Source organism: Oreochromis niloticus, linkage group LG3 (genome assembly GCF_001858045.2).
Source record: "Oreochromis niloticus isolate F11D_XX linkage group LG3, O_niloticus_UMD_NMBU, whole genome shotgun sequence".
NCBI lineage: Eukaryota > Metazoa > Chordata > Actinopteri > Cichliformes > Cichlidae > Oreochromis > Oreochromis niloticus.
In genome coordinates, this window is record NC_031967.2 from 32,276,657 (window position 1) to 32,299,442 (window position 22,786).

The 22,786-nt window shown below is 36.4% G+C and overlaps 1 protein-coding gene across 23 annotated transcripts in view; it reads left to right on the forward strand.

The window, feature by feature from the left end:
• The window catches only part of LOC102078007 (uncharacterized), a 130,204-nt gene extending 107,992 nt beyond the window's left edge, over nucleotides 1–22,212 (forward strand). For 21 of the 23 annotated variants that reach the window (XM_025899501.1, XM_025899506.1, XM_025899515.1 and 18 more), the window contains 25 exons: nucleotides 2,174–2,329; nucleotides 2,426–2,593; nucleotides 4,305–4,334; nucleotides 4,792–4,830; nucleotides 6,851–7,006; nucleotides 7,103–7,270; nucleotides 8,016–8,045; nucleotides 8,386–8,424; nucleotides 8,625–8,663; nucleotides 10,615–10,653; nucleotides 10,958–11,107; nucleotides 11,209–11,376; nucleotides 11,527–11,762; nucleotides 11,866–11,918; nucleotides 13,347–13,468; nucleotides 13,561–13,779; nucleotides 15,334–15,537; nucleotides 15,687–15,812; nucleotides 15,924–16,117; nucleotides 18,692–18,868; nucleotides 18,953–20,326; nucleotides 20,421–20,462; nucleotides 20,977–21,027; nucleotides 21,142–21,208; nucleotides 21,476–22,212. In XM_025899501.1, coding sequence (XP_025755286.1) covers nucleotides 2,174–2,329; nucleotides 2,426–2,593; nucleotides 4,305–4,334; nucleotides 4,792–4,830; nucleotides 6,851–7,006; nucleotides 7,103–7,270; nucleotides 8,016–8,045; nucleotides 8,386–8,424; nucleotides 8,625–8,663; nucleotides 10,615–10,653; nucleotides 10,958–11,107; nucleotides 11,209–11,376; nucleotides 11,527–11,762; nucleotides 11,866–11,918; nucleotides 13,347–13,468; nucleotides 13,561–13,779; nucleotides 15,334–15,537; nucleotides 15,687–15,812; nucleotides 15,924–16,117; nucleotides 18,692–18,868; nucleotides 18,953–20,326; nucleotides 20,421–20,462; nucleotides 20,977–21,027; nucleotides 21,142–21,208; nucleotides 21,476–21,534 — 4,106 coding nt within the window. In that variant the 3' untranslated portion in view covers nucleotides 21,535–22,212. The remainder of the gene's footprint in view (nucleotides 1–2,173; nucleotides 2,330–2,425; nucleotides 2,594–4,304; nucleotides 4,335–4,791; nucleotides 4,831–6,850; nucleotides 7,007–7,102; nucleotides 7,271–8,015; nucleotides 8,046–8,385; nucleotides 8,425–8,624; nucleotides 8,664–10,614; nucleotides 10,654–10,957; nucleotides 11,108–11,208; nucleotides 11,377–11,526; nucleotides 11,763–11,865; nucleotides 11,919–13,346; nucleotides 13,469–13,560; nucleotides 13,780–15,333; nucleotides 15,538–15,686; nucleotides 15,813–15,923; nucleotides 16,118–18,691; nucleotides 18,869–18,952; nucleotides 20,327–20,420; nucleotides 20,463–20,976; nucleotides 21,028–21,141; nucleotides 21,209–21,475) is intronic. The other 2 variants (XM_025899517.1, XM_025899519.1) reach the window with 2 other exon arrangements.
• The last annotated feature ends 574 nt before the right edge of the window (nucleotides 22,213–22,786 follow it).

The following is a 22,786-nucleotide window of genomic DNA, read 5'->3' on the forward strand; positions in this document are numbered from 1 at the left end:
AAATTCTGAAAAACTGCATCACTGTTGTTGTAACTACATGCGTATTTAAATAATCTGCAATTACACCCTATTTATGTGATTTTGTTAATAAATTTAATCTCTGTTAATACTTTATATATTCATGTACAGTCCCAATCAAAAGTTTAAGACCACCTGGAAAATGTCAAAAAAATCATATTTTGCATGGTTGGATATTAACAAGGTTCCAAGTGGAGCTTCAAAATGCAACAAGACAGAATGGGAGAAGTTTTCATTTAATAAAGCCTGGAGACAAACAGTGAGCGGTAGCTGGACAGGAACCAAACAGAGGCCTGGGGACTCGAACCCCAGGATTTCCCCTCCGGAGACTCGAACTCCTTTACAGGAGTTTTTTGAGCATGCAATTTATTGAAAAAAACTGAAACAGGCTGTTTTACTGCTGGATTCATTGTCATTTTCTGTCAGGTAGTCACACTGTCATTTCGATGGCCAAAGACAAAAAAGCTTTCTTTTTTTTGAACGTAGTCAGGTTGTTTAACTGCACAAGCAGGATCTCTCACAGCGCACCATCGCTGCTGAGGTGAGACACAGTAAGACAGTAATTTGAAATTTCTTAAATGATCCTAAGGGGTTATGGAACAAAAAAATCAAAGCTGTTTTGGCTGTCACCATTACATCTTCAGTTTACCATTCTGCTATCCCTTAGTATCTATGACCGGACACTAAAACTATTCTATGTTCTGTTCCCTTCATATCTTCTGTCTTTTGTTTTCAGCTGTGCCCATCATTTTAAGTGGATCTGGATCAACTCCGATGTTCTTGTAGAGTTTAAGTATTTTAGGAATTGCTACCTGCTGTGGTCATAGCATTCGATCCTTTAAGCATTCGATCCAGGTTTTAACCATGACTTGTTGTCACGAACTCTGTGAAGTGACTGAACAAATTAGATTGTGGATATTAGCAGAAATAAGCTTATTATTTTAGTGTGTCGGTAGAGTCTCTCTCTTAGCAAAATAGTGAGGATTTTGGAAATTACTCACCAAGCTCTACTTGGTGTAGAGCTGCTGCACCAAGTTCTTAAATCAACTGCAGCAGGACTATATTATTATTATTATTATTTTTATTATTATTATTATTAAACAAGTAAATCTGAGCTGTCCACTTTGTACTTCTTCTTACAAAAGATTTTTTGATATCTTCAAGACTTTTTAATATTCTGTACTCTGACATTCTCACTATTTTAAAAAATAGTTAAAAAAAAGTTTTCTTTCAACCAGCATTTCCTAATTATACATTGTATGCTTGACATGAGTCATCAATATATACATCATCCTACATTTCATTTATTTGAGCTGTCTTCAATACCATAATTCTTTCTTGTGTTCTTAGGCTGACTCATTTTTAAGGTGGTTCACTCACACATTAAATGAACACTTAACATCTGAATTATGTATAATCCAAAAAACAGGAAGATGATAACTTCCATCACTCAAAAGCAATCCACTTGTTATTGAAAAAGGAGCATTTGGAAAAGCCATTTTGTTAATAAGGGTAGTACTTTGTTTAGTAATCTGACTAGGTTTACTAAGTCACTTGAAACCGATGAGTTAATGTTTTTAAATAATTTACATTTTCAACAAGATTTATATAAATGCTTCTACTATATAAATGCAATATGTAAATACTATCCAAATTTATGCTATTAGATTTCTTCTTGAATAACATTCACAATTATTTTCATCATATTAATAAAAATTTGCATCAAAGTCAATGTTGTTTTTCAAAATTAACTAATTTATGTTCGATTGGATCTGCTGAAGCTGCCCAGCCAAGGACAGTCATGTCTTTAAGCTCATGTCAGAGGAGGTTTGGACCACTGTAGTTATTGAGTTAGTGGACTCTTTAGAATGACCCATCCTTTCATAAATGTTTGAAAAAGGTGGACTGCATAGCCAGGTGCTCTTTTTTTTTTTTTTTTTTTTTTACACCTGTCACAATGGAACTGAAAAAATCTGAATTAAAAATTAAGAGGTGTGGCCTTTCACTTCTGTACTACTTCTGGTCCTGTACGTCTCAAAAGAAGTAGAAACATGTTAGATAAATGGGGTGTTTGTTCATAAACAATTTATGTAAATGTTGTTTCTCATAATTGTGAAAGAGTTTTGTGACGATTTTCTCCTTGTCTCCTCTACAGTGCCAGTGGAGTTTAATATAGACTTGAACTTGCTCTTCCCAATATCCAGTCTTCCCCCAAATTTCATTGATCTATTCAGAGGCTATGTGAGAAATGTGTCCTTTCCCCAAAACATCACTGGGTCTTTAATACTAGAAGACTTGAACTTCACCACATGTAAGAATTTTGTACTCAGTCATATTTAAATGTGTTCATACTCTGGTGCATGATTTATGAGGTGTGTTTGGTGATTGTCTTAAATGTCTTTATCAGGGTGCTATCCAAACTCCACTGGAGGACTGCAGTGTCAATGTGAGGACCAGTTTGCCTGGTCATGTGAGAAGTGTGGCCTATACGGTGCATGCAGTAATGTCACCTCCCACACCTGTGAATGCATCCAAGGGCTTCCTCCTGGTGGAGAGTTCTGTGAACCAATCGCAAGTAAGCCTCTGTCACGGCCAGTTTCTAACTCCTTGCTCTGCAGCACAGACACCCCCAATATTGCAAACCAACCAAAAATAATTATTATACTAGTTTGTTTTTTAAACTCTTTTTACAGTATGGCAAAAAAAACAAAACTTCAGCTTCAACTTCTTCTCTCCAGTCCTCTCTATCTTGTGTTTTTCTCTATGTTGTTTATTGCAAATTAAGGTTCCTGTTTACTCTCCATAGCAAATAGAGAAATGGTACATTTGCAATAGCAAGATACCCTATGATCCAAACTCCACAGACAAAATTTGTGCTTGCTTATATTTGTTGAGCTTACTTAAAATTTCATGACACCTAAACAAAATAACTCCATTGACTCCCATTTCTCTTCAACAATACTGCTAAATGCCTTGTGTTGACTTAATTTTCACCATGGCCGCATAGCCATGATGGACGGACAAAAGGGTTGTTTCTGAGGGTGTACACAGGCCTGTGGGATGGCTTTACTTTCTTGTTTTTAAGGAGTATCTCCAAACCTTCCACCACAAACAATTCCAGACTGGCAACAAGAAAGAATTAACTAACAGTTTAATGAATTTATCTCGCACAAATTTAATTTAATAAACTTCTTAACCAAACTTAATTAATACTATTCCTGATTATTCCCAACCAATTTAAACTATTCTAAGGCCATTTCAAAACAACCATTCCTAACTGTCAAAAAGGAATATTTTAAAGTTAGAGAGAGAGTGCCTCCCAAATCCAAACTGGGAGCTGGTTTTATGCTTCCACTGAGGAGGAGTCTGAAAACTGAAGGTCCTGCCTCCCATTCTCCTTTTAAAAATCCTGCACTCTGCAATAATGTCACCTCACAAACCTGCAGGTACATAAAAGGGCTTCCTCTCACTGGAGAGTTCTGTGACCTGATCACAAATAAACTACTTGTAGCTGAATGCATCCACTTTGTGATATTACCACTCCCAGATATCATGAAACATAGAGAAGAGATACAATTTCTTAAGTAGACTTGTTTATTACGATCACAATACCACCCTTTCGAGAATTCATGAGCTTTTCAGAATGACCCATTCAAACATTTTAAACTGAGTAGCCTTGCAGGTCTGGTCCTGTCAGCCACACCTGTTAATGGAAGCTCCCCCTGAGATTGGTGCATTAGTTTAATTAACTGGGTCAGTTTTAGTGGCCGAAAAGTAGGTCTCACAGGAATACCACCTACAAATACACCAATACAGATGTACAGATCCACTCACACTGTTTACTTAAAATCATTCAATGTCAAGCCACACCATATCATTCTTTCATATCTATCCCTACCCGCCCAGTCTAAACTCTAAAATCCCTTCATTACATTTTTATGTTATTCTTTACATAAAATTCGATGATATTTCCGTCCTTCTAATGGAGAGTTTTGTAAACCAATCACAAGTAAGCACTGAAATCTAGCTGTTGCTACAGAAAAGTGCTTTCACAAATGTATATGACCAGCAGGTGTTCATCAACATATAGCTGTGGTTACCAAGGATCATCTATCAAACATAGGCTTCAGTGTAAACTTTCTGTTGTTAGAAATAAGGGCGTGTTCTTGTTCTCTTTTTCCTTTTTTCTCTGTTTTTCATTTTTGTTTTGTAGCCTTCTTTGCTGTTAATCATTTTTGTCATATACTAGAAAATAGACATTTTAAAACCCTGAATTTCCTCCACAGATATTTCTCCATGTCCAACAACAACTCCTGGTTTGTGAACAATTCTTGCTTTCCTTGTTCCTTCTTTAAAGTATTGTTTTGCAGTAAATATCATCAAAAAATTTGTAGTCACTGTATTTACTAAGCTAAAGTCTTTCAACAATTTCATTTGTGTTAATAATTAATTAACACAAATTATTTATTATAAATAATTACTTATAATTATAAATTATTATAAATTAATTAACACTAATTGTTAATAATTTATATAGTCAAATATAAATAGAACTACCTTTTATCACCAAAGCTTATATGGTGATAATATATAACCACAGCACTTGTTGTGTTCTGCTTCCTGTCCTTAAAGCAAACACTTGATATTAAAGACATTATATGTACATTGCAAGGATAATTTAAATTAGATTCTGTGGCTGCATTTAAAAATATTAATCTACAACACAAAAAAGTATGCTGAAATCTAAACTGCTGCTTTTTTCCTGTTTTATAGTCATAACACCATCAACATCAGAAACTACAGCAACAAACGGTATGACGTATGAAATGTAAAGCATAAATGTTTTTGTGTGAGCTCCTGATGATCACTTGCACTTTAAATTCTGAAAAACTGCATCACTGTTGTTGTAACTACATGCGTATTTAAATAATCTGCAATTACACCCTATTTATGTGATTTTGTTAATAAATTTAATCTCTGTTAATACTTTATATATTCATGTACAGTCCCAATCAAAAGTTTAAGACCACCTGGAAAATGTCAAAAAAATCATATTTTGCATGGTTGGATATTAACAAGGTTCCAAGTGGAGCTTCAAAATGCAACAAGACAGAATGGGAGAAGTTTTCATTTAATAAAGCCTGGAGACAAACAGTGAGCGGTAGCTGGACAGGAACCAAACAGAGGCCTGGGGACTCGAACCCCAGGATTTCCCCTCCGGAGACTCGAACTCCTTTACAGGAGTTTTTTGAGCATGCAATTTATTGAAAAAAACTGAAACAGGCTGTTTTACTGCTGGATTCATTGTCATTTTCTGTCAGGTAGTCACACTGTCATTTCGATGGCCAAAGACAAAAAAGCTTTCTTTTTTTTGAACGTAGTCAGGTTGTTTAACTGCACAAGCAGGATCTCTCACAGCGCACCATCGCTGCTGAGGTGAGACACAGTAAGACAGTAATTTGAAATTTCTTAAATGATCCTAAGGGGTTATGGAACAAAAAAGTCAAAGCTGTTTTGGCTGTCACCATTACATCTTCAGTTTACCATTCTGCTATCCCTTAGTGTCTCTGGCCGGACACTAAAACTATTCTATGTTCTGTTCCCTTCATATCTTCTGTCTTTTGTTTTCAGCTGTGCCCATCATTTTAAGTGGATCTGGATCAACTCCGATGTTCTTGTAGAGTTGATGTTTTTTTAGGAATTGCTACCTGCTGTTGTCAAAGCATTCGATCCTTTAAGCATTCGATCCAGGTTTTAACCATGACTTGTTGTCACGAACTCTGTGAAGTGACTGAACAAATTAGATTGTGGATATTAGCAGAAATAAGCTTATTATTTTAGTGTGTCGGTAGAGTCTCTCTCTTAGCAAAATAGCGAGGATTTTGGAAATTAGTTAAAAAAAAAATGTTTCTTTCAACCAGCATTTCCTAATTATACATTGTATGCTTGATGTGGGTCATCAATATATACATCATCCTAAATTTCATTTATTTGAGCTGTCTTCAATACCATAATTCTTTCTTGTGTTCTTAGGCTTACTCATTTTTAAGGTGGTTCACTCACATTAAATGAACACTTGACATCTGAATTATGTATAATCCAAAAAACAGGAAGATGATAACTTCCATCACTCAAAAGCAATCCACTTGTTATTGAAAAAGGAGCATTTGGAAAAGCCATTTTGTTAATAAGGGTAGTACTTTGTTTAGTAATCTGACTAGGTTTACTAAGTCACTTGAAGCCGATGAGTTAATGTTTTTAAATAATTTACATTTTCAACAAGATTTATATAAATGCTTCTACTATATAAATGCAATATGTAAATACCATCCAAATTTATGCTATTAGATTTCTTCTTGAATAACATTCACAATTATTTTCATCATGATAATAAAAATTTGCATCAAAGTCAATGTTGTTTTTCAAAATTAACTAATTTATGTTCGATTGGATCTGCTGAAGCTGCCCAGCCAAGGACAGTCATGTCTTTAAGCTCATGCCAGTGGTGGTTTGGACCACTGTAGTTATTGAGTTAGTGGACTCTTTAGAATGACCCGTTTTTTCATAAATGTTTGAAAAAGGTGGACTGCATAGCAAGGTGGTCTTTGTTTTTTTTTTTTTACACCTGTCACAATGGAGCTGAAAAAATCTGAATCAAAAATGTAAGAAGTGTGGCCCTTCACTTCTGTACTACTTCTGGTCCTGTACGTCTCAAAAGAAGTAGAAACATGTTAGATAAATGGGGTGTTTGTTCATAAACAATTTATGTAAACGCTGTTTCTCATAATTGTGAAAGAGTTTTGTGACGATTTTCTCCTTGTCTCCTCTACAGTGCCAGTGGAGTTTAATATAGACTTGAACTTGCTCTTCCCAATATCCAGTCTGCCCCCAAATTTCATTGATCTATTCAGAGGCTATGTGAGAAATGTGTCCTTCCCCCAAAACATCACTGGGTCTTTAATACTAGAAGACTTGAACTTCACCACATGTAAGAATTTTGTACTCAGTCATATTTAAATGTGTTCATACTCTGGTGTGTGATTTATGAGGTGTGTTTGGTCACTGTCTTAAATGTCTTTATCAGGGTGCTATCCAAACTCCACTGGAGGACTGCAGTGTCAATGTGAGGACCAGTTTGCCTGGTCATGTGAGAACTGTGGCCTATACGGTGCATGCAGTAATGTCACCTCCCACACCTGTGAATGCATCCAAGGGCTTCCTCCTGGTGGAGAGTTCTGTGAACCAATCGCAAGTAAGCTGCTGTTAATAAACTTTTACTGCTTCTATGGGAATTAAGATGGTAAGAGCAGTGTTGCTGATTAAATAAATACCTTAAATACCTTTTGTGGAAATGCACAAAAGGTCCATCATGGTCTGTGATAAATTTCACTTATCGCAAAGTGAAATGCATCCACTTTTTGATAAGACCACTCCCAGATAACATGAAACATAGAGAATAGATACAATTTCTTAAATAGACTTGTTTATTACGATCACAATACTAATACACCAATACTGATCTACAGATCCATTCATATTGTTTACATAAAATCTTCCAATGTCAAGCCACACTACGTCATTCTTTCTATATCTATCCCTACCCGCCCAGTCTAAACTCTAAAATCCCTTCATTACATTTTTATGTTATTCTTCACATAGAAATTTGATCATATTTCCTTCCTTCTAATGGAGAGTTTTGTGAACAAATCACAAGTAAGCACTGAAATCTGGCTGTTGCTATAGAAAAGTACTTTCAGCAAAGACCTTAATGAATGTATCTGACCAGGATGTGCTCATCAACATATAGCTACGGTTACTTAGAATCATCTATTAAACTTCAGTGTAAACTTTCTGTTGTTAGAAATAATGGTGTGTTCTTGTACTTGTTTTGTTTTTTGTCTCTTTTCTTAATTGTGTTTTGTTGTCTTCCTTGCTGTTAATCATTTTTGACATATACTAGAAAATAAACATTTTAAAACCATAAATTTCCTCCACAGATATTTCTCCATGTCCAACAATAACTCCTGGTATGTGAACATTCTTCTTGCTTTCCTTGTTCCTTCTTTAAAGTATTGTTTTGCAGTAAATATCATTAAAAAATTTGTAGTCACTGTATTTACTAACCTAAAGTCTTTCAACAAGACTTATATAGTGGCTTATATAGTGATGATATATCAGCACATATATAAGCACAGCACTTGTTGTGTTCTGCTTCCTGTCCTTAAAGCAAACACTTGATATTAAAGACATAATATCTATGTTGCAAGGATAATGTAAATTAGATTCTGTGGCTGCATTTAAAAATATTAATCTGAAACACAAAAAAGTATGCAAAAAAAAAACTGCTGCTTTTTTCCTGTTTTATAGTCATAACACCATCAACACCAGAAACTACAGCAACAAATGGTATGGCGTTTGAAATGTAAAGTGAAGAATGAATGTTTGTGTGTGAGCTCCAGATTATCACTTGCACTGTAAAATCTAAAACATGAATCACTTTTGTTGTACCAACACAGCTATTTATATGGCTGCATTAGAAAAGAGAAATTTGAAATATAAGAAAAGTGTGCTGAAATCTGAACTGCTGCTTTTTTCTGTTTTCACAGTTACAACACCAGTAACAACAATACCTACTACAATATATGGTATGACGTATGAAATGTAAAGTATAAATGTTTTTTTGTGAGCTCCTGATGATCACTTGCATTTTAAAATCTGAAAAACTTCATCACTGTTGTTGTAACTACACAGCTATTTAAGTGGACTTACATCCTATTTATGTGATTTTGTTAATCAATTCTCTGTTAATACTTTATATATTCATGTACAGTCCCAATCAAAAGTTTAAGACCACTTGAAAAATGGCAAAAAATCATATTTTGCATGTTTGGATCTTAACAAGATTTCAAGTAGATCTTCAACATGAAACAAGAAGAAACGGGAGTGAGACAAAACAGTTTTTGAACATGCAATTTATTGAAAACAACACTTAAACTGAAACAGGCTGTTTTACAACTGAACAAAAGTTTAGGACCACTTGCCTTTAAAACGGCAAATCTTTGCAAAAATGTGGATTCATTGTCATTTTCTGTCAGGTAGTCACACTGTCATAAAGTTCTGATGGGAAAGGCAAAAAATGTTTCCCTTTTTGAACATGGTCGGGTTGTTGAACAATATAAGCAGGGTCTCTGGCAGTGCACCATCGCTGCTGAGGTGGGACAGTCATTTGGAATTTCTTAAATGATTCTGAGGGTTATGGAACAAAAAAGTCAAGTGGAAGAAACAAAAAATTTCACCTGCACTGAGCCACAGGATCCAATTGGCTGTCCCTCAAGACACTGGACGATCCTCGACCCAAATTAAGACCGTTACTGGTGCCAACTGCAAACCCATAACCATCAGACGGCATCTGAGACTGAAGAGCTTCAAATATTAAAAACGTCTTCAAAGGCCTTATGTCCTCGAACGCCACAGAACTGACTGTTTGGACTTTGCAAGAGAACACCAAACATGGGACATTGAAAGGTGGAAAAAGGTTTTAGTCTCTGATGAGGAAAAAATGTATCCTTGATGGTCCTGATAGTTATAACTTTATTGGCAAGCAGATGCCACTTGAGATGTTTTCTACGCACCACACCATAATAGTCTGGGGTGCTTTTTTCTTCACTGGAAAAATGGAGCCTCAGGAGGTTCAGGGGTGTCAAACAGCCCCTGGCTATGTCCAGATGTTGCAGAGAGCATCCCTGATGACTGAGGCCCTCGTCTGTGTAGTAACAACTGGGTTTTTCAACAGGACAACACTATAGTACACAAGGGCAAGGGACTTCTTTCGGGAGAATAACATCAATCTTTTTTGGACCATCCTACGTGATCCCCTGATCTAGATCCAATTGAGAACCTTTGGGCATGGACGGCAAGGGAAGTTTAAAAAATGGACAACAATTCCAGACAGTAGATGTCTTTCGTGCGCCTGTCTTCACCACTTGGAGAAATGTTTCCACTCACCTCATGGAAATGCTTGCATCAAGGATCCCATAACAAATTTTTGAAGTGATCGACAATAACAGTGGAGCTACTCATTACTGAGTTCATGTTTGGAACTTTGATTTTTGTTCTTTTGATCAGCTGTTAAACAGTCTGTTTCAGTGTAAGCGTTGTTTTCAATAAATTGAATGCTCAAAAAATGAATGGTCTCATTTCCATTTCTTCTTGTTGCATGTTGAAGATTTACTTGGAACCTTGTTAAGATCCAAATATGATTTTTTTGCCATTTTTCAAGTGTTCTTAAAATTTTGATCAGGACTCTATCAATTTAAAGTGCTTTTGTGTCAATGCTCACACAGTGTTAATATCAGACCAAATCACTTCAACCGTCAGTAAATATGTGTGTCAACATGTCTGCTCATATGTTGATTGAAAAGATTTTAAGTGTTCTGTTTCATGTCCTTAAAGCAAACACTTGGGTTTAAGATATAATATGTAGTGTTGCAGCATGAACTTTAGATTCTCTGGCTGCATGAGAAAAGAAAAATTATTAATTTTTAAAAGTATGCTGAAACCTGAACTGTTGCTTTTTTCTCTTTTTTTTTTTTACAGTCACAACACCATCAACAACATCACCTACATCAACAAATGGTATGATATTTGAAATGTACAGTGCTCCAGATTATCACTTGCACTGTAAAATCTAAATAAATCGAATCTCTTTTGTTGTAACAATACAGCTATTTAAATTATCCAAAAATGAATCTGTTTGCCAAGTGACTCATGTAACTGAGAGCTGAAGTAAATATAGTTGTAGATTACTGCCAACAGGATTTTGACCATGTGGAAATTGGGTTTTAAAATGGGAGCTTGTTGTTAACATTTTCATGCAAATATTGTTTCCCATCATTGAGACAGGTTCATGTGATGCATTCACTCATTTTCTCCTTCACAGCACCAGTGGTCTTCTATATAGCAGTTGAATTGCACATTTCAGCAGCCAGTGTGCCCCCAAATATCACTGTTGTACTCAGAGACATAATGAAAAATGTCATCTCTCCTCAAATCGAGTCTTTAACAGTAAAAGACTTGAACTTCACCACATGTAAGGACTTGATCTTATTTATGTGATTTTTGTGCTATTTTTATATAGTGCTGTATGAATAATGAGCATTGTTTTGTCATTCTTTTAACTGTCTTGAAAAGGGTGCTATCCAAACTCCACTGGAGGACTGCAGTGTCAGTGTGAGGACCAGTTTGCTTGGTCATGTGAGAACTGTGGCCTATACGGTGCGTGCAGTAATGTCACCTCACAAACCTGTGGGTGCATCAACAGGCTTCCTCCTGGTGGAGAAATTTGTCAACCAATCTCAAGTAAGAATTTAGTAAATAATTTTTGTGACCTGAATGTGATTATATGCTCACTGAATATATTCAAATATGTCTTTAATACGTTCATTTCTGTTGGAATTCTCTGGTGTGAATTTCCTTCTTTTTTCTTTGATCTTAATTTATTCTCCACAGCTTTCAATCCATGTATAACATCAACTACAACTACATTACCATCAGTGACAACTACAACAATGCCAATAACAACAACAACACCAACAATGCCCTTTACACCACTACCACCACCACCGACAACCACAACATCGACAACTACACCAATGACACAGACATTTGAAATAACTTTGGATGTTGAATTCAAGGAAGAATACAATCAAGTAACCAATGACTTTCACATAACTGTTAGCAACACCGTAAGTCTTTGCCTTTTTTCTTTGTCCTTTAGTTTTCTCTTGTTCTCATTCCACTAGCTATATGGCATATTTATTCCCTGTTTTTTGCCAATGTCTCAAACAGATCAGAGCTGAAGGACAGAAGCAAGGAATAGAAGCAAAATTAATTAAATTCCGGTAACTCACAATGTCTTTTTTTTAACTACACTATTCCAAACAAGGTTTTTTCTTCACTCCTTTTATTGTATGGTTATTGAAACATTCCACTAGTTTTTGCAAAGTCCGTTCATAAAAACTGCTATTTTAGTGTTAAGGGGGGAATATCATCATCCCCACCCTACAAGATTACTTACCAACCTCCAAGAACAACTGGTGTGTTGAAGGCATTGAATGCAATAGCTGGTGACGTGAGGATCGTGACTAAGTTGGAAACCTGGACCTTCTGTAGCTGAATTTTCAGACTATGAAGTAAAAATATACTACATCATTATGTATAATCCCCCACTGCGACAATCACTTACAACCAACCAGCTGATCTACATCCTTGAGTCAATTTTTGAGATGCTTGGCTTCAATGAGCAGAAACCAACATGGAGAAGAAGAGGCTAACATCAAGGCAGAGCAGACGGTAGTTAGCCAGCTATAGAAATTACAGAAAGGTGTGATGAAGAAAGAAGTACACAAAAGAGGAAAGAAGTACAACAAGTTTTACATACCTGGGGCCTTAGAAACTGCCAATTTTTATTCCAAATGCACACCGAGATAACTTTCTCCAGTATGAGTAAAGTTGCCCTATGCATCTTGACCATGTGTGTCACACAAATGTGAGTTTTCTGCACAGTGAACTTAATCAAAACTAAATATTGGTCCAGGCTTGAAAAAGGCGAATGAGAATGGGCCTGACTCCATTCAAACCCAGGTTTAAAATCCTTGCAGCAAAAGCTAGAGCTTAGTTATTTCTCAAAGAAACAAAGTAGGGAAGTTGATTAAAAGAGGGGGAGAAAGTGAGCCCCTGCTACTCTACAGTTATTAAGATTTAAGATGAGATTTATTATCTGCAAAACTGATTGAGACTGTTTAGTCAGGATGTGAAACAGAAAAGGGGAAATTCATGTTTTTTCCCCATTCATTTAATTTTTCTGAGGTTAAGCACTTCATTTGAAGGGCACAATTTTCAAATTTTATTATTTTCTTTTATTTTTAAATGGAGCCTTACTTTAAATGAGAATGTTGTGGAGTGTAAACGCAACATGGGCCCCAGTGGTAATCAGAGCACTCGAGGCAGTGATTCCTAAACTGGGCAAATGGGTCCAGGAGATCCCAGGAACAACATCTGAGGTCTATATCCAGAATTGCGCACTCCTAGGAACAGCAAAGATCCTGTGCATGACCCTCAAGCTACCAGGATCTAAGGGGGAAAAAATTGTCAATTATTTGCTTTTTACTGTAATCTTTTTTTTTTGCTATATAAGGGCATTTGATGTTTGTGTTATTTGAGATGAGACTTGTTTGGCCTGTGCAAGTGAACACATCACGTGGGAGCACATGAGAGTTGGCAACTCTTTTGTGGTTACATTTTTAAGGGACTTCTATTTTCTGTTGCAGGAGTGGAAGTACCATTGCCCAATATCAAGTCAGTGCTAACTCTTCTGTTACACCAGACTTTCAAGCACTAAATTTAAAAATAGCTGGCAAGCTGGCAGAATCATACCCTGTGGTATTTGAGGGTAAGGCAGTCTTTTACATTTCTTCAAATGTTGTGAATATCTATCGGTCCAGATAGTTGTTTAACAATTGTGTGACATTTGTGTCCTTAAAGCATCGGGTCCCCTGACATTTGTGCCAAATGATGGATTTTATGAGCAAACAGTGACTGTCACATGTGGCCCTCCACCAGTGAATCTCAATTTTGGCACTGTCTCAGCAGCAGAGTGGAGACGTAATACAGTGCTCATAGCTGAAGATGGAGAACACAGAATTTCAGTTAAGGATGGAATATCAACCTTAACTGTGTCAAGGTTTATTAGCTCTGATGATGGTAAGAAATGGATTGGTGCATTTAATAGGAATACATTTTAATAACATTTATTTAATTTTAATATTTTAGTTTTAATAAAATTAAAATGTAAGTTCTGCATTCTGCAGTTTTCTCTTAGTACTCAGGCAAGAGCAACAGTAAAATTCTGATTACCTGGGTAAAATTCATCTTACAGTGCAACACAAGCATTGTCAGTGCATCAATCAGTCTGACCTGCTTTTAAAAAAAACAAATTGCAGAGAAAGTTTCACCCAAAAATGATTATAGTGCAGTCTGTCTTAGTGTAGTAAGTATAACACTACAATTATTTTATGTATTGAAGAGGTATCCAATGGTTTGGCCCAGGTCTCTAAGAGAAAACCTACAAAAAAATATACCATTTAAATACAGTGCAGAACAATTTTTTGCCCTGCTACTGAACCACCTCAATAAACCATTATGAGAGCAAAATGTCTGGTGCATAAGACTCTATATACAGTATATATGTTCAGTGCAGATAGATATATAGTGTATATAGATATACATGTCATCCAAAAAATCCACAACACTGGTCATACAAAAGTAATACAAAACCCCCAAAAATGCTTTCCTTTGCTGAGCTGTTACACTTCAGGTGAGCAGTATATGCATTTGAACCAGTGATTTAAGGACCACAATAGCATCTAAAGAGAGGCATGTGACATTTATAGGTACACTAATATTCTGATATACAGTTTTTCTCAGTTTCTATGGCTCACTTCTCAAATAATAGTTTAGTGATGCAAAAGAGTACCACCATTGGTCGGGGGCAGACAAACAGTTTCCCCTCTTGGGTTTCCAAGCACATTATAGTAGGTGTTGCAGATTATGACAATTTGTGTCCAAATAGAGTATTAGGATGTGTTTTTACTGTAATATTTTATTGTGAATGGCCTGATATTCTTCTTTATAGTTTTTTGCAGTCCAGGTTTTTTCCTCACAATACATGGAATGTAATATGTAATATGTTTTGCTTTTGAATTCAGCATTTAAGCAATATTTTGATACACAATTGCAGTTGGTTATTCCCAGAAAAATTTGGGTTAGATGAGATAAGGGACTCACTTTTAAAGTCAGCTGTCATTCTAAAACGGTGTAGTGTAGTATCAGTTAGTATCTAAAACTTTTGACCACCCCAGTTAACACAATGTCAAAGGAACTAGTGGCTTAGTTGACAAAATGTTAGTTATTGCATTCACAGCTTAAACAGTCTCTTACTGAATGTATGAGCTATTTTGGAAAATGCATCTTCAGAGCTAAGAATTTTAAAAATATGTGGAGAAATGTGGCAAAGAAATGGAGAAATATTGTAACTGGAGGGGAGTAACTAATTTGATAGGAAACTTGCAAACTGTCCTTTAATTAACGGATGAATATTTTATCGACATTATTGTTTTAGGCTTGGATTGCTAAAATGTAAAGTTTCAGTGTACAAGAGCAGAAAACCAGGAGTATTCAAAAATGTTGTTATTGTTATTACAAATATTTTATACCTCTTTTGTTGGTTTAATTTGAACATTTCACTTTTAATTACAGGAGTTTATGAATGTAGGCTGATGCGCACAAACGACAAAGCATTTTTTCGCCAGAAATCTGAAAAATCATTTAGTCTGAAAACAAAACCCACAATCACAGTCTCACCAATCAGACAGTATGTGCAATGTCTCGGAGAAAGTGTGGCTCTGAATTGCAGTGTGAGTGGTGGGTATGAGGTTGAGTTTCGGGGCTTTTCTGGTGCAGGTAAGCAAAACACAAAAATCAACAAAATGCAAATCTGTGATTGAGAAACATTTTATATCACAGCATCTTTCACTAAAACATATTTAATGTGATTAATATTTTGTAACTTTTCAATCTTGATATTGTCCTACTCTCTAATTCTCCTATAGGTAATTCGATTACCTATAATTATATTGCACCTCAAGGTTGTGAACAGGAGGAAAAGACATTCACCTGCCAGTCAATAACCCAACCCGTATTTACAAAAGCAATAACACTACAGTTATCCTCACAGGGTGAGTATCAGTTAGTACATTCAGATATTCACAAGTATGATCATGAGTCAAACATACAAAATGAAAAATACATATTAAAACTGCTGATGTAGTTTTTCTCTCTCTTCATAGGCGCTTACTGTATAAATGACACATTTGGCCAAGGAGATATAGGTTACAAAGCTGCAGTGCCCTGTTATCCAAAACTTGTGGGACCAAATAAGGTGGGAGAAATAACTGCAGTGTGTAAGGAAAATAAGAAATTTGACGATGTTGAATACAACTGCATCCTGTTGCCAGTTCAGGAGCTGCTTGACCAGTCCCAGGTAACCTAGCTCTCTGGTTGTTTCCAACAACAGTTCATGAATCATTGATTAGATTAAGGAAACACAATGCAAATCAAATCAAATTACTTTTATTGTTACATCAAATTACTGGTACACTGGTACAGCACATGTGAGTGAAATTCTTGTGTGCAAAGCTTCAAGCAACAGTGGTGTGCAAAATACAAGAAACAAGGGAAATATAAGAATAGGAATATGAGAACTATAAGAATAAATATATGTACAAATATAAGAATGTATGCACATTATTAAATATGTAGGTGTGTGTGTGTGTATACATATGTATAGAATATACAGAGGTCAGATGTAGTAATGGTCTGAGTCAAACCCTAATTCTGCAACTGTGATGGAGTTGGTGGGAGGTATTGTCCAGTATTGAACTTATCTTAGATAACATCCTACTCTCCGACAGCACCTAAAATGGGTACAGCATGCAACATCACAGAGGACAGTACTGCCCACAACAGATTCATAGAAAACTATGAGTATTATCCAACAGATGTTAAAAGACCTCAGCTGCCTCAGAAAATAGAGAAAACTCTGGCCCTTCCTGTAGAGTGCAGTTGTGTTTTTAACCCACTCCAATTTATTGTCAGTGTTCACTCTGAGGTACTTATAGTCCTCCACAATGTCCCAATCAACCCCAGTGGTCACTGGTTTCCTGGTCCTCCTAAAGTCCACAGTCTATTCTTTGATCTTTCTCACTTTGTGGAAGAGACTGGGTATGGTAGAAACTCGGCCACGAAATGGTAGAATCATAGTGTCACCAGACACCAATGCACATAGTGTGCAGAGGTCACTAATTTTTGGCAGAGTAAATCACTACAGACCTTCAAACTTTATAAGGCCTCCAGAGTAGTTAAAGAACAGTGCATAAGGAGCTTCATGGAAGCAAGCAGTAAATATAATTTCTATCACCAATCTCTAGGTCTTGTCTTAGCTTTTATTATAATTATTAACAAATAATTATGTCCATCCATCCATCCATCGATCTTCTTCCGCTTATATGGGGCCGGATTGCGGGGGCAGCAACCTAACCAGAGAAGATTACCCTGCCCGGGATAGGGTTACTGGGGCCCTGCCCCAGAGCCAGGCCTAGGGAGGGTGCCTGAGGGCAAAGGTCTGGTGGCTGGACCTTAGTCTTCAAGGCCTGGCCAGGCACAGCCTGCAAAAGGGACATGGGCTCATCCTCCTGTAGGCCCACAGTCCTGTAGGAGGCGCCATAGGGGTCGGCTGCAATGGGTGTTAGGCGTCGAATGGGAACAGAGGCCCTGGCAGACTGATCTCCTGGTACCAAGACTAGCAAATAATTATGTGTAATAATAATTATATATCAGTATATTGGCTGTATGTAATCTAAATATAACATAATTTTTATGTGTTAAACTTTATCAGCTGCAACTGAAACTGTCATGGGCGGGGTCTGTGACCCAGCATTTTGAGTTCATGATATATTGTTTATGCCTTTTATTAGTATGGGGAGACGTTAGTTCTTGTTTTGTATTATTGGTTAGAACTTGAGGCTTCATGTTTTGTCATTTAATCGTTTGGGTTAAGCTAATCTAGCTCCCGTAAGACCCCTAAGTGGTTAAGCCTTAGTTTTGTTATTGATCCCCACATTTCCCCTTCCCCTGGGCTTTGGTCTCACCTGCCCTTTGTGTGTCATGTCTCGTTTGTCAAGCCCATGTTGTTTGGTCTGCCTCATCATGTTTCCTGTGTTATGTTGTAAGTGTCCAGTGTGTTCTTTGTTCATTGTATTTAGGTTCCCTTCCCCTGCCTTGTTATTAGGTTCATGCGTGTCAGCGGTGTTCCCATGTGTTAATGTTCCCATTGTTGTTGTCATGTTTCTGGTTGATGTTGTCATGCCTGTGTCTTGTCATGTTTTCCTGTTTATTTTGAAAGTCCAGTTTTCATGTCATTGTGTTTGAGTTTACATTTCCTGTGCATCGTTATGTTCATCCTTGTCAGCTGTTTCCTCATGTGTCTCGACTTCCCCCGATCACCTCATGTGTGTATTTAAGTCCTCTGTTTTCTATGTTTCATTGTCAGGTCGTCTGTTTGCATCCCCACAGTGTTTCGTCATAGTTTACTCAGTGTTCATAGTTTTGTTATAGTGTTTTCACTGAGTTTCTTAGTCCTTTAGTTTTCTGAGTGTTCACAGTTTTCTTAGTTTTCATAGCTTCATGTTTTTCTTATGTGCCAACATCCAAATAAAGGATCGTCTTCTGTTCAGCCAGCAACTCCGCCTTTCAGTGTCTGCTTCTGGGTCCTGTAAACTAAACTTATCGGCGCACCCCGCCGTGACAGAAACCTTGATATTAATCTATGATTGAATATCTGTGCTGTTGATGCACAATAGTCCTGTGTGTGGTCCAGTGTTCTCCTTAAAAAGGGAATGATAAAAATGCATCAGAAGCCTCATATGTGATACAGATTTTAAAGCAAGTGCATTAAACCAGCAGTAAAAGTAGAAGAAAGTAAAATAAGTAGAATACAAAAAATTATTAAGTGGAGTTAACATGCAACATTGTTCTTTCCTCTGTTCAAATCTCACAGTTCTTGACTGCCACTACATTGCCAGTATTTTTGGAACAGCTCAAGAACGTCACTGTCAATTATACTGATGAAGTGATTACATCTCCTCCCAACATTAAAGCTATTGTGAGAATACTCATCAATGTCGCCAACAAATCTTTATCCCTCGATATCTCAATTAGCAGAGATTCAATGGAGGTATGTTGATTAAATTGCAGACGTTTTCACATTCTACACAGTTAATGTTTTTAATCAAATATCACTCTTTTCTCTTTACTATAGAATGTCTTGATAACAGCAGGGGTTCTCACCATCAATGGAACAAAGCAAACATGGAACTTTCTGAATAACAATGACACCAGAAGCATCTTAAACAACACTGATCCTGAAAGTGTTAGCTCATCATTTTTGGACTCCCTTGAAACAATAACATCTCAACTTGTCAATGCAACTTTTGACATTACGACAGACTTTATTCAGTTAAACAGAACTACATTCACAGACACTTTCAATGCTGAATTTAATTCTTCAGTCACAATAGAAATACCCGAGTCTAATGGAGATAACAAAACAATCACTATGATAGTATTTAACTCGTTAGATAATGTACTACCTGCAAGAGATGAGGCCAATTCATCGCTCAACTCCATAAACGGCAGGGTTGTACTTGTTCAGTCCAGTGGCAAAATCAAAAATATCTCTTTCACATTTGATATTTTAAATGATACACTGCGAAACCCTGAATGTGTCTTCTGGAACTTCAGCCTTTTTGATGGCCTGGGAGGATGGGACGGCAAGGGCTGCGAGTTAGTGTTAAACATAAATGAAACAGGAACTGTCACCTGCAACTGCAACCACCTGACCTCATTCTCCATCCTCATGTCCCCGAACAGTCCGAAGAAACTCTATTTGGACATTATAACCTACATTGGAGTTGGCATTTCTATGGGATCCTTGGTCATATGTCTCATCATTGAAGGCCTCATTTGGAGAAAAATAAGAAAGAATGAAACCTCTTACTTACGTCATGTTGCCATTGTTAACATTGCTGTTTCCCTCCTGATTGCAAACATTTGGTTTATAATTGGAGCGGCCATTTCAGATGCAGAAGTTAAAAACCCTCCAGCATGCACTGCAGCTACCTTTTTCATCCATTTTTTCTACCTAGCCCTGTTCTTCTGGATGCTGGCCTCAGCTATGCTGCTGCTCTACCGTACAACTAATGTTTTTGGTGGGGGTTTGTCTAAAGCATCTATGCTGGCCATCGGATTTTTTCTAGGCTACGGAGCTCCTCTCATCATTGCAACAGTAACTATAGCTGCAACTGCACCTGACAACGGATACATCCGAGAAAATACCATATGCTGGCTCAACTGGGATAAGTCCAAAGCTCTGCTGGCATTTGTGATCCCTGCACTTTCAATAGTGGTGATAAACCTCATTATCCTGGTTGTGGTTTTGTACAAAATCATAAGGAGAAGGGTTGGAACAACTGCTGCACAAGCAGAAGAAAAGCATGTTTTAGTGGTTATTGCCAAGAGTTTGGCTGTGCTCACACCATTTTTTGGCATAACTTGGGGTTTGGGAGCTGGGATTCTGGCTGATCCAACAAATGAAGGAATCCATATTGCATTCGCTTTCTTCAATTCGCTACAGGTACAAATTCATTTTTTGCCTATCTGTATGCTATGATAGTAGCATATCTAATCACTGAATCCTTGATAACTCATGTTACTCTGTTTTTAAAAAGGGCTTCTTTATTTTGGTGTTTGGAACACTGCTGGACGGTAAGGTACGTACAGTTCAATTTTAATACAGGTTAATTCAAGGAAAAATAATATAGATATTTGAATGAGGTGTACGAATGAATAAATGATGATTATTCTTGAATTACTTAAAAAGTAAAGGTAAATGATATCATTTTAGTTTAACAAAAAAGTGCGTACTGGACAAAAGGAATTTAGTAATTGTCTCCTTACCTTTACTGACAAATGAATGTGAATTGTAATAATACTACACTAAACTCCTCCTTTGTCAAGTCAAACTTGCACCTTTCATTCCCATTTCATGGTTTCCTCTGTAAGCCCATTTAAATGGCTACTCAGACTTGGGGATGAAAGTAGCCAATAGCAGATGGGCCCATGCTTCAATAAATAACAGTTATGTGTATGTGGTCGTATTCTACACAAGTACACAAAAAAGCATGATGAACATCACCATTGAGCTACATGTTGGCTTGGCAACATGAATTTTAACAACAAATTTGTCTGACTTCCATAGTGTTCTAACATTTGGCATTTTATCAGGTGCGGTCAGCAATAGCATCATGGTCACAACCCTCCAGAAGTAGGACAGGGGTAAGAACTGTTTTCCAAGTCATGCGTTTCATGTTCCTTTTTTATTTCCTTTCTTGTGAATAACAGCTAATTTGCTTCTTGCATGTTAATAATATTGCATGATTTGTTTTTTAGAGCACAAGTGCTGGAAACTCAACATCAAGTGGATTTCGATTTTTAAGGAATTGGAGACGTGGAAGAGGTAAAGAACCATCAAGGAAATTAATCAACTAAGGTTCTATATAAAAATGAAGTGAAAGCTGTTTGTTTGTAGGTGTGCTTGTACTTTGATCAGGCAATCCAACAGGACTAACTGAATGGGTTGTGCATCAGCACATACACAATGTCATGCTTATATTTCTATTTATACAATTAATATTATAACTTCCAACAAAATTACAGATTCCTGGTTAGTAATGTATCTCCTGTTGTAATAACTTTACCATTCTGTTTTTTCTTTTTTTTTTAGATGGCTACAACATGACATCCAGTGCATCCAGTGATTTGCATTCGGCTAGCAACACATAATGTATGCAGAAAACAGTGGGTATTCAGATAATCAACAACAAGTCACACACACACACTTTTTTTCTCCATATTTTTAATAAGTTAATCTTTATATATAATAAATAAATGAATAAAACATATGCTATTACAGCAATTACAATATGTTTTTGAATGGCATAATAAATGTTGAAATTGTAATTATAACTTTTAAAAAATGTTATTCATCTTTGATTTTGATTTGAATGTATGATTATCAACACAGCACAGAGTACATGTTTGTAGTTACTAATACATTTTTATTAATTTATTTTTAAACTGTTTTAGAAGAAAAGAGTTTACTTGGTTTACTTGTTCTAAAGAGTGAGAAAACATGTAAACATGAGTTAAACATTGCACTTGCAACATACACCAATCAGTGCATCAGAAAAACTAATTAAATTAAATTAAATTAAATTAAATTAAATTAATGTTATTTGCTTCACTTGACTGTCATCATGTTATGCCTGATTGGCTACTGAAAAATTAACTAAATATGCTTTTATTTTTCTTTTGTGCATTTATTGTGGTATATTTTTGCATAGCTTTGATATGCGTTAATTTTGATCCTGTTTAATAACGTATACAGCTACAATTTCCTTTCCATTACTAATTATGTCCTGAATTTGTTACACTCAGAATTATGATTAAAATCTTTTGAAAACCTAACCTTGTGTCAGAGTTCCAGCTTTATACACCCTGTTAATCTGGCAGATTTGTGTCCTAATGTGCAAATTCCTAAAAAACAAAAAAAAAAAGACACGTGGAAAGGTTTCAGTCACACAGACCTAGTTCTTAACAACCTTCCCAACCTCCAGTTACTGAGGAAAAATGTATAATCCCCAACAAGTTTTTAAGCTGATTGGAAAACCAAATTCTAAAGAGGGTTCTGCACCAAAAACCTTGTGATTACAAGAAGCAGCACATGCACATAGTTGTGGTTGCCTTTAGTTTGGATGAAAGATGTCCTTTAAAGTTTATTCCTATTGGCCAAATGGTACTAAAAACAGACAAAAAGTGCAATACAAACTGAGAAGGTTTGAATTCAAACCTCTTTGCCACCTTTTGCCATTTCTCTATTTGTTGTATACCTCCCAGTCAAGGGCGTAGATTTGGCATGGATGGAAGGGACATGTCCCCACCAATATCCAGCAATTATTGAATTGTCTCCACCAATAATTTGATCTCTTCGAGTAAAGAAAAACAAAACCGATAGAAAGAAAAAAACGACCTGTCA